Consider the following 12,436-nt stretch of genomic DNA (forward strand, 5'->3'; position numbering starts at 1 on the left):
TTATCCTACGATTCTGACAATCCACCAATAAAATTATCATTTTATCATCTACATAAACTAATATATGGTGTCACATTATTATAATGCAACACTGAAGCCTCAATTTTACAGTGTAAATTACACACAAGTGGGTCTAATGCAAGAGAGTGCAGAATTACAATGAACACCTTTGGCTTCGAACACGATTAACCTTAAAAGGGGGATTCAAATCACTACAGATTTTCAGTACACACTCTGTGTCCTCACTATATCCATCACTGCAATAACAGGAGGACTAAGACCAGATGCTCTGACGGTTTGCCAAAGGATCTGATGTTCAACCCTATTACATGGCTTGTCCTGATCTATAAATATAAGAATACATCCAATATTTGTTTCTAGGTGCCTGGAGACTTACAAACCATACCAAACAAATTATTTGTGATTGACATGACTGAACACAGAAGGACTGGTCAAGATTAATGATTTCCTGCATCAACATCTACTGGACAGGGTAATGGAGGAGATCTTAACGTTAGCATGCAGCAACCTCACTGGACTCTAGTTCTTAATTTTGAAAGAGCACAATCTTGTTCAATAGGGACAACATTTGATCAAGTTATGACTGTTCGTTTATTACAAGAACGTCTGAAATAAAAGGTGGGACATCTGGCATTATCTGCATTACAAGTATGAACAGCAACTCCATTCCGAGTTTACAACTCCAAACTGTTTAGAAAGCCCAAGACAGCTCGTTGTGGATGTGGACATACTGCTGTCATGACAACTTCCACACGGGCCCTCCTGAAGAGAGTGAAGCACCACAGGAGCAGTGGTGATGCCATGTCTGCGTGAACACTGCTCAAAACTCATTTTCCTACCGCACCGAATAGCACAAGCTGGCTAGTCACACTTCCAATCATCACAAAGCTCTCCTTCCTTTACCAGAGTATCGCTCCAAAATATCTTGGACTTACGAGAAATAAAAGCAGAAAATAAGACAACCCACTCACACAGCTACAGATCCTCACACCTGCACTCACATCAGCACTCAGCAAAGAGAGAGAGAGAGAGAGAGAGAGAGAGAGAGAGAGAGAGATGTTCTCCTGTGATGTCGGCTTTATAGAACTCCCTCCACTTGGCTGAGCAGTGAGAGTCAATTTGCCAATGGTCCTCTGTGTGTTCCAGACAGGGAGTCCACCTGCTGTCTAAACACACACACACACACACACACACACACACACACACACACACACACACACACACACACACACACACACACACACACACACACACACACACACACACACACACACTCGCTCTATGCATGCTCGCACACACCACTCACACACTCCTCTTTCTAACACACACACTCACACGCAATTTCCTAATGAGTACTCACTGTTCCAACCTACACAAGAATATAAAACTTTGGATGGAAGAATGTAATTCAGGTGTTAATTTTTTTGTTAAAATCAAAAGGTAAGATGTACTAATATGTTTAATAGCATAAAATGAAAGGGTTTCAAATTATTTTTGTGCTTTTTCTGTTTTTAATGAAGTTTCTGATTTTAATGATGCTTTAATGATATCCTGCCATTTCTGAAGGATCCTTTTATGATGTTTCAGCAGGTATGCAGCTGACGTGTCATTCCAAGCCTGTCTAATGGAGTGAAGAGTCCTCGTTCACTAGGGGACGTGCCTGTCTTCCAGAGAAATCAAGGTCATGCCATCAGACTTGGACTGGTGAGAGACCCAGCTGCTGTGGTGGGCCGGGCTTCCTGGCTCACCTTACTGGTTCACCTTACTGGTTTCTCTTGTTAACCGTCCTACTGTCACAATGTTCAGCTTCATGCACAGTAAAGCGTCCCAGTAGTGTGTGTATAAGACCCCCAGTAGTGTGTGTATTGGATCCCCAGTAGTGTGTGTATTGGACCCCCAGCAGTGTGTCTCTATGCCTGAAATGCCACTGCTGGCTTTCAGTTTGTTTCTTTTTTTAACCACAAAGATGCTGGTGAAGATGTTTGACGTGGACCCCGGTGCCCAATGCTGCCACGGCTCTCTTACAAGCCGACAACCGCCAAGAATTTAAACATTTAAAGTCAGGCCAATCTTTCCCTCTTAAAGGACAAAGCGTCTCCAGATGAGTCCTGGCTTCTTGAAGACTGCAATTACAGTTCTAAACACAAGGCTTACGTCTGCTCTCCCTCCCCCTTCCTCCTTCTCCCTCCATCGTTCGCACCTCACAGGAGCCAAGGACCGCGCTCAGAATAAAAGCCAGCCAATCACACGATCTGCACACAGGGGAGAGGGCTGGGCATTGGCCCTTCACAATGACTGACAGCTTTGCCATTTCAGAGCCTTGGCTACCAATCCAGCACAAGTAAACTTCATATAATGGATTCTGTGAGCGACTGCTGGGTAGCAACCAGGTCGATGTCTTTAGAGGCAGCCTGTTTAAAGAATGACTCCTACAGTGGTGTGGCTCATGATTCTCTGAATAAAGCTTTTTAACCATGCTATTTCAACTCAAGGTGAACTGCCTACTGGAGCACTTCACTGAAGGCCAGAAGTGAAGCATTTAATATTGACTACACACACAGCACCATGGAACAAGCACTTCCATCCATGCAATAAAGACGCCGTGAAACCATTCAACACCCTTTCATCCCAAAACAAAGACGTGAAGAAATGACGACCCTCCTCTGCACAAATGCAATAAAGCGTATTGTGTACACAGATTTAATCACACTGTGATGGGATGTTATGCAGAGACACTAATTACACAATTTATAAAATACTAAGAGAGCCGTTCACACAGCTGTACGCTGAACGTATGGCGGTTCCACGAGTCCACTTCAACCCTTCATAGGAGGCAGCGGGCACTTTTAGCCCATTTGCTCGCCCGACCCGTGTGGTCCCCCGGAGCTACAGTGTTCAAGGGCACGGCCTGGCTCGGTTCTGCCCACACAAGGAACTACAGCCGTGCAAACGAAGAAGGAATGGAGATCAGTGCTTTAGGCTCTGATGATCAGAAACAACAACACATCCCACTCCTCACCAGGCCCTTCACCACACCCAGCCAGGCCCCCTGACCCAGGCCCCCTGGCCCCCTGACCACACCCCTCACCCAATACCATCACCACACCCCTGACAGGGCCTCTCATCACAGTATTATTCCATAGCAGGACTCTTCTGTATTCCAAGACAGAAATGGCAGTACGCAGGTTGGGCCTAGATGCTTCATAGCCTGTTTCCCACATGCTCAACCTGTGTCCATTACATACTCATTACACAGCAAGGCCTGAGGCGTGTGCTCTGTCTCAAACACACACACACACACACACACACACACACACACACACACACACACACACACACACACACACACACACACACACACACACAGCACCATTGTCCAACAAATCTATTTGTTCTACCAATAAAGTATTAACTGCCCACCTCCAAGTCCAGACTCTTTTGTGCATTACCATTACCAAGAACACGAAAGGTTGACAACTCCATTCTTTGCGTGTTTGCATCTTAGACGAAATCCATCTTAGATTTTCCTCTGCTCACTGTATCTCAGTATGCCAATAGCATGTGTATCCTTAAACAAATGCCTTCCAATCTGAAGTGGAATGAAGGGAAAATGTAATGAAATGAGGAGGAAGAACGAGGTCACTGTGTGTGACGGCCCTGTGCACAGACGACTCCACTGTGGCGTGGTGGTGGCATCTAGGTGGGCTCCTCTCAGCTCTGCCACTCACGTCACCTCAGTGAAGTGTGTGTGTGTGTGTGTGTGTGTGTGTGTGTGTGTGTGTGTGTGTGTGTAAACTAGAATTAAATAATGAAACACACTAGACAAATGCCTCATGACAAACAAAGAAAAGAGCTAATTGCTTTCACATCACTTCAAAGGTCTTGTCTGTCTCACGTTGTGTGTGTATGCACGTGTGTCTGTATGTGCGTGTGTGCGTGTGTGAGAGATACATAATCTCAATATTCGCTTATGGGCCTGTGAGAGCGTGATGTTTTAATTAACCCACCAAGACATACACATTTTCATCTGCTGTTCAGATGTCATTTTTAACACCCACTAAACTGTTCAGAGAGTGAGAGCGCATATATCACACCAGCTTCACCTCCACCCCCATTACAGTGGGCCTGACAGAAACCTTCACTCAGACAAGTAAAAAAGTTTCTGTTCACCAACATCTAATTGGCAACTTCGCGGTATATGAAGAGGCTCCTAAATACGTTGAGAAGATAAAGCCCTGGGCTTAATGAGGCAGCTTATTCAAAACCAATAAAACAGGCCACAGCAATATGCCAATGGGATTAAGTGGCAATTAAAGGCCTGTGAGAAATCAGTGGAGACACATTGTGACTGAGGTGGCAGGCGTAGGCCACTGACTCTGAGAACAAACCATAAACCCAGAATGGCACATTCACCAGGAGATGGAATTAAAGACATAATCGCTCATAAACATAATGGAACGCCGAGAGGGAGCGTCAAAGTACAGAGGCCGAGCTCTGTTTGAATTATAAAAGGGCTGTGGACCTGGGAAAGGAAAACAGAGGAATGAAGGGAAACAGGGGGAGACAGAAAGACAGATCAAAACTCAAATAGTGAAAGAATGAGACAGAGAGATTGAGAAAGAGTGAGACGCAAAAGAGAGAGGCGGAGAGAGACTTTCGGGGGGAGGGATTGTGGAGTCGGTTCAGGGTCTAGCTCGGCTGTAACAGAGCGTGGCTGGAATAAATGACTCTGTCGGGTCGAGCCTGGGCCCTGAGTGACGGCTCCTCCAGACCGACCCGGCAGCCTCCAGCAGCAGCCCCGCGACTATGCAAGACTCCCCTAATGATGATGCACGAGGCAGCTACAGGGGGCGGGGCTCGGGGAGGGGGGAGGCGGCCCGAAACACCCACCCACTGCTTGGCGGCTCTTGTGCAGGTGTGCGGGGGGTCTGAGGGGGGTTTGGGGTGTTGGGGGAAGGGGGGGGAGCAAGAGGGTAAAATGGATCCTGGCAGCTTGAGAAAATCGATTGGGAAAATTAATAAGTGAATTCCCTCCAGCACGCCCGGTGCCTCCGACAACTCAATCTCCTTTTTCACACCTCTCCTTTCTCATTGTGAACGCCACCCACACATCTCCCGACAGCACCAGCGCAGTACGCACCAGCTCAGAGCACACGCGTGTCAAGAGCGAAAAAGACGAATATTAGAGGAATTGAATGGGTAAAAAAAACTAGCAGTGTGGTGCTCGTCGTCAAGGTCAGAAAAACTGTCCCCTATACTTTAGCACTCATTTTCTCCTTATTTTTTCCTTTCACTGCCTTTGTGGGTAGGCCATCTAATTTTTACCATCTCCTTGACTCCTGAGTGTTCCTCTTAACTGGAGCAGAACCAGAACTCAGCAGAACAAACAGACAGGATATGCATTGTTACAAATGCAGCAGAAGTGTAAAGGTCCAAAATAGGAGCCCAGCTTGAGGAGCTGGGCAATGCCAGATGCATTGTGGGATCACTGGTTGAAGAGCTGTGATTGGCTGAGCCCGCAGTACCTGTTCTTGGCGCTCGAACCAGCGGTCCACCATGGGGTGGTTGGCACTGAGGGAGGAGCGGGCACTCTCTCTCTGGAACTGGCTGGCCCACGCTGCTGTATCACGGGGCAGACTGCGGTACGAGGGTAGCCCCTTACCCTGGAGGAGCAGATATATGCACACACACACACACACCCACGCATGCACATATGCGTGCACACACGCACACGGGCACACACATTCCCAGACACGCCCACATGAACACATGCACAGACATACACACACAAGTATACATGCCACACGCACACGCACTCAATAAAGAATACAGTGCTTTGCACAGTCAGTCCAGCTACAAGGCTACAGTGCTGCTCCCACCACCTCTTCACACTCGTGCTTTGTATTCATGGATCCAAGCACGCTAGGTCAGCCCGGAGGAAGGCGTGTGTCCCTGTACACAGCTATGTTCACATTAAACACAGTTCATGTGCAAACAAAACGGAAAGTGCAGGAAAACGGTGAGCATACGTTTGACACGAATTGAGATACGTGAAATAATAAATAAGGACTTCAGAAATGCCTCTAACTGCCTCCTGCTGTCATGACAGACAGTTTCCGTATTGAGCCGTTATTAGAACTATAATGATTGGCAGGTTAAGGAAGCTTATTTAGGAGGAAGCCCCGCGAAGACACACCGCTCGTGGAGAGGTTGGCAACACACACTCGCTTCTCTCCTCGCTAATTAGAGACTCTATTACAAGACGTTCAATTTTCAACGGTGGCAAACGGCCGGCTACAGCATTCCCGTCACACTAGGACGGGCTCAACCCTCCACCTGCTGCTGGAGCGGATCGATCTAAAAATGGGCTGGTTCCACACTCGACGGGCCTGGACCTGGACAGGCCGGCAAGAGACGTCGCTTAAAACGAAAGCACTCTGGTTCGGGAAGCAGCAGCTCCATTGGTGAAGCTGAGGAGAAGCATGTCTGCACGAAAGGTTCCTCTGGGTCGCGCACCTCCCTGCAGTGAACCCAAGGGGAGGTGGGAGCAGAACTATGGGCTCGGTGACACATGGCAACGAGAAGGAACCGGTCATGGGTCGCTGATCTTCAGCCCAGCAAAGAAAAAATGCTTGTTAATTTTTTCACAACGTAATGGTGTAATATTACATTGTGTGTTATAAGGAACAGAGGCGTGCAGGACATAAATCAGGAGAAAATAAGAGGAGAGGAGGTGGAGGGGTGAGGAGAAGAAAAAGAAAGGAAGAGAAAGATAAAAGGTGAAGTCAGAGGGAGAAAGAGAAAGTGATGCATCCAAACAAAGCAACTGAAGAGAAAAGAGGGGATGGTGAGGCCAGTTTAGTGCAGCAGGACTCGCAGCTGAAAGCGTTCATCTCTGGGACGGACTCTGGGCCAAGAGGAAGCTCCTTCTTTCAACAGGGCATGTCTGGATTTGCATATGGGAAAATGGATGGAAGTGTAGATCCCAGTGAGGGACCAGGACGCAGTAAAGCACACACCCAGCTCCGGGGGAAAGGCACAACGGCCCTGCAGGAAGACATGAACTCGTCTTACTGGGAACGTACGTTGGCACCGTTCTTCCATTAAACCATAAGACTACAGTCCTTCAGGCAGGCTGACATTATCGGCCACAAACACCTACACCACAACAAAAAGAAAGATGATAAACTACAAAATAAAAGTCAAATAAATGTAACAGATATTGAGCTACCTAAGCACAGTCTTTCTGAACAGGATTACGAGGAACCGGAGTGGAGTATAGCCACTTCCAAGAGACCCGAAAGTTTCCATGGCCGAGAGAGGAGGGACACTGTGGGAGAATAATTGGCCTCTTTTCCACCAATCACCATTGGGGAGTGGGGGTTGTCCAGGTGACAAAGAGCAAGAGCGAGAGAGTGAGACAGAGATTGAGAGAGTGAGAGAAAGAGTGTGCTAGGGAGAAGGAGAGAATGCATCTCCCTGATTGATTACAAACCAAAGGCAATGACCTCGGAAGTGGAGCTCACTACGAAGGAAGATGTTAGCACTACAAGGAAATACTCTGTTCTCCAGAGCACAAAGCAGCACATCAGAGGTCAGTGTGTTGAGAGGACCAGTCTGGACCGGACCAGCGCTAGCAGGGCTTAGATAAGGCCTACATGCATAACAAAAGACTCCCAAAAGAACTTATTGGATGCCTTCCCCATGATCAAGAGACAAAAATAACTTACTATTTCTGTCAGAATTAAATATTCTGTTATTAAATAGGCAAGCTATGTGGTCTATGTAGTATCTTTGGGTGTCTTGGTCTGGTGTCTTGGTCTGTTACTGTACAGGGATCTCACCTTCCGTTCCAGACTGTTGGTTCCACTGGTGCCATTGGGTTTGAGGAAGCCAGCGGTGGTGGACCAGCGGGTGGGGTTCTTCCGAGATGGCTCATCCACTTGGAGAGGACCCTCCGTCAGGCCCGCAAGAGCTGGATCACTGCTACGTCTCACGTGAAGGGGCATGTCTGGAAGATCGAGAAAAAGAGAGAGAGAGAGAGAGAGAGAGAGAGAGAGAGAGAGAGAGAGAGAGAGAGAGAGAGAGAGAGAGAGAGAGAGAGAGAGAGAAAGAACATTTAGATTACATTCATCCCCCAATAAGAAGCTGTCTAGTCACACAATAGGGATGTTAATCAGGTGGGAGAAGTGGCACAGTCACGACCCTGCAGTGCCATATCCTTCCGCAGCACGTCTGGGCTTTCCCACAGATCACTACGCCCGACCACGACTGCAAACAGCCGGGCACTCGTGACAGACGCCGAGCGCCATCTGTGACCCCCAGCCTGAAGAGTTCAGTGCTGGGGAATTTAGTTTATCCTGGTGTGATGCACAGACGCGTACAAACAGACTCCACAGATAGAGATAGAGATGTAATAGAGATGCAGAAACAAGCAGACTGACTAATGGACTAGTTTGGACTTTTAAACTGTGCAAGGCTTGAAGTACAGGTAAGGTAGGGCAGGCTCAGTCACACGCACGCACACACACACGCACATGCACGCACACACACACACACACGCGCACACACACGCACACACACCTCTGTTCTACCGAGGAAACCACTTAACAATCTCTGACGACCATTAACAACGAAGTAAAGCTTCTTTTAATTACATGATACTAAAATATATTTAACAGGTCATAAACCCCCATGTCGAGTGTGTGGTGAGCTCTTCCCAGCACACGCAGAAAGCAGCTGTCAGAGTGGACCGGTCACGGCGCCATAAGCACCGGCCCGCACGCCCCCAGCTCACGGCCCGGGGACCGCAGCCAAAACGTGGCGAGTAGCAGCCTTTAACGAGCGGAGCTGGGGTCTGCTGGCTCTGTCCAGGGGCCTCCACGCTCGCCCAACGCCCGGGAGAGTCCTCGCAAAGCCCGGCCGCTCGACTCCGACGGCTCCGGCTACGTCCACAAACGATGCGGCGATCAGAGCAGCCACCTGCCGCGACACAGCACGAGCCACACACAGCATATGCCCACGCTCCTGATGCCAGCTGTCGGCAGCACGCGCCCATATGCGGCTCGAGAGCAGCCGCCGTGCCCGCTTCCTGCCATGCCAGGGTCATGTGACCACCGAGATGTGGGCTGAGAGGGAAGGAGGGCGAGACCGTAAACGCCAGAGGACGCCGTGCGGACGGTGGGCCCGCGAGCCTCGGGCCAACAGCACTCAACGCACTACAGCAGGATCCTTAAATCCACTGGCACCCGTCAGGGTCCAGCTCAGGGTTGCAGGTCCATTGATCCAGGCCCTCTGAGGAATCCCGAGCACAGAGCTGAGTTGAGCATGCTGGGCAAATCGGAGCAATTGTCAGATTAACCCAGAGACAGAAAGGAAGCAATGGAAAATGATCACATAGCAAACACGTCCACTGACCCCAGTAAATGTCATTCTGAACTGGTGATGGCAGATATGTAATAACGAGGTGTGTGCGTGCAGCAGCAGATAATGGAGTTGAAAGCTAATGTAGTTCAGGAAGGGTGCAGTGTGCAGAGTTCTGGGAATCTTAAAGCAGATGACAGCGGACGGAACCGTATGATCAACTACAGTGTGCAGGGAGGGCCGACTCCCCACTGATGACGAACTCGGCGCAAAATCAAACAAAACACAACATAGACTTGGCTGCTTCTGTTTTGAAGAGTATCGTCTTAGTAACAGGTTTCTTCTGTGATATCCTGGCTATTCTCATGTAAGATGATCAATTCCACCTGTACCCCCCCCTCCCCAAGATCATTCCAATGAGATTCTTCTTCAGCAAAAATGAGTGCAGGAGTCCACACTAGAGATACATCTTCACAAACAGTACTGCAAACACTGGAGATATACCCACAAACAGTACAACCAACATGGGATTATACCTCCACAAACAGTATGATACACACTGGAGTTACACCCCCACAAACAGTACAGTTCACAGAAGAGTTACACCCTCACAAAGAGTACAATTCAATAAGCAACCATTCAATACACAACACCCCAGAACCCAGAGGAGCAGAGGAGCCCAGTGATCTGCACAGTCTCTGACACATGAGCATGATGGATCTTCCCCAAAGTTTATACATGTTAAAAGAGAAAATTGTGGACTTTGGCAAAGGCGAGAGTCCATTTCCGCACATAGTTAAGACAATGGATAGAAGGCTAAGCCCACACGGGCCTGACACAACCCCCCTTCCCACTCCCATCTAAAATGGGCTCGTTATACGTGATCGGATTAAGTTTCCCTCTCTCTGAAATTGGCTTCTCTTGCGTTTAATAACCCAGACGACTACTTAAAGCTTTTCGCCCATCGATCTCAGGTGTGTTTGGGGGCAGCCGGGGCCCCTAATAAGATGGAAGGGTAATTTCACCCACAGTGTGGAAGCTGAAGGAACCAGCCCACCACATTCACCACAGAGTGGCTTAAACCCCCAGAGGAGCAGCTCTCCGAAAGCTCATATTTACATCAGTAATCTACTGCCTCGGTGTACAATCTACGGGTGTGTGTGTGTGTGTGTGTGTGTGTGTGTGTGTGTGTGTGTGTGTGTGTGTGTGTGTGTGTTGAGAACTATGGTGGATTAAACTGTAATTATCACACAGATGCCCAGGAAAGAAACACTGAAAAGCCTCTAGTAAAAAGCTCTAGTTCATTTCCTTGTGCTGCAATGTGACCCTGATATCAGTTAAATAAAAATCAGATGGAAAATTCAAGATAAGTGTGTGTGTGGCGCCATCCAGGAGCCCCTCCTTTCACGAGGACACCTGCAACCCCAGCTCCTCCACACCTCCTCACAAAACACAACGCATTTACAGACTGTTTACTTATTTACAGAGTGAAAGTGAACTGAAAAGCCGATAGGACCTTCCTAAGATCACTGAAAACGCAAAAAAAAGTCAACAAAGTCCTTCAAATCAAAAGCATGTACAGGCGAGCTGGTTCCTCGGGCTTCGACCTCATGGAGACATTTCAAATTCAGCAGATTTCTGAAACTCATTGTAAAGTAGGTGCTTTGAAGCAGGATGCCTCCTGGATGAAAGTGGCAAACGAAGATTTATAAGCAAAATAATCAAGCAAGTAATAGAAGCCATATGCCTGTGTGTGGACAGGAGAAATGGCCCAAGGCAGTGGGGTTTGTAGCCAGGCCCTGCAGGTGGGGCCGGGTCCAGGCACTGGCTTCAATCTACATACACTTCTAAGGAACTCGCAATGTCGTGATGTGGAAACTTTCCGCCACGCTGAGCGGACGCCGGCCGCACGCGGGCTCGGCTCGGCTTCTCCGGCACGACTCACTCCCATACAGTCTCTCCTGCGCTGCAGCACTTAAAACTGGCCCGGTGTCATTTTGTCCTTGCGGCTGGTTGCCTGCCAGGAGAAAGTGTTCCTGAACGTCTGCCAGCACGCGTCACGCGGCCGAACAGCCATCAGGTTCGGGGAGAGGACACGCACAAAAGCGACGAGGAGTGCCGAGGCAGGGACGCTAATTCCATTTCACTCTATCACTCGCTTTTCTCTATCTCTCTCCCACTCACTCTCTCTCTGTCTCCTTTATGCAAATAGGATAAGTGACTAAATCAGGCTGAATTTAATGGACTCCATAAGATATCAAGAACATGACCTTGGTGTTCAGAGAAAAAAAACTATATGATGTGCTTTTTGGACCCGTCGAAACCCTAGACATTCAGAAGACTTAATAGAAGCTGCCTGAATGAATAAAATATTAAATATTGGCTTTGGTGGCAGTGGGTTTAAGAGCCAATCACTGGGCCCATAGTGCTGTCCCTGAAGATTACGAGAGGCCTCTTCAAACCAAAACCTAACCTATATTTCCATTCTCAACCAGGAGACAAAAGATCTTCACTAAAACAGGGAGGACAGGGGACATTCGAGCAGATACTGCCCCTCATGCAAAGCAAGAGAGCAGAGACGCCCAGAACGACTGACCATTATCAGCAAGAATCTAAGTGCTTGTGGAGAGCAGTTTCACGATGGTGGTACATCAGTCAGAGCTGAGATTCCTCTCCTTGTGTAAAGAGAGGCAGATGACATACAGACCGGAGACAGGAACCAGGGGCTTTGGGGCGGGGCTTAAAGCAGGAGGAGGGTGTGGCTTGACAGCATGAGCACTGGTAGAGAGAAAGTCTCGTTCCCAGGAGCAGACGCAGGGCACAGTGGCAGGACGCAGGACGCAGGGGTCCACACAGCACCACAGGGGCATGGGAGTGGAAGAGAGGAGTCAGAGAAAGATTAAAAATAGACACCAAAGAAATAGAGGGAGAGAGGGGAGAGAGAGAGGAACAGAGGGAGAGAGAGAAAGGAGAGGAAGAGAGCAACAACAAGGAAGAAAGCAAGAGTGAGTGCATGTGGGAGAGTTGGGAGCTGAGAGAGCGTGAGAGAGAA

General features: G+C 48.6%; 1 protein-coding gene across 1 annotated transcript in view; it reads right to left on the bottom strand.

Moving 5' to 3' along the window:
* Positions 1–12,436, bottom strand: part of LOC143504333 (partitioning defective 3 homolog) — a gene marked incomplete at its 3' end in the record, with an annotated part of 110,530 nt that overhangs the window by 83,831 nt on the left and 14,263 nt on the right. Inside the window, exons 5-6 of the mRNA XM_076995880.1 lie at positions 7,866–8,032; positions 5,547–5,684 (exon numbers count right to left, since the gene is read on the bottom strand). Coding sequence (XP_076851995.1) covers positions 5,547–5,684; positions 7,866–8,032 — 305 coding nt within the window. The remainder of the gene's footprint in view (positions 1–5,546; positions 5,685–7,865; positions 8,033–12,436) is intronic.

The sequence above is a fragment of the Brachyhypopomus gauderio genome, unplaced genomic scaffold, assembly GCF_052324685.1.
Source record: "Brachyhypopomus gauderio isolate BG-103 unplaced genomic scaffold, BGAUD_0.2 sc262, whole genome shotgun sequence".
NCBI lineage: Eukaryota > Metazoa > Chordata > Actinopteri > Gymnotiformes > Hypopomidae > Brachyhypopomus > Brachyhypopomus gauderio.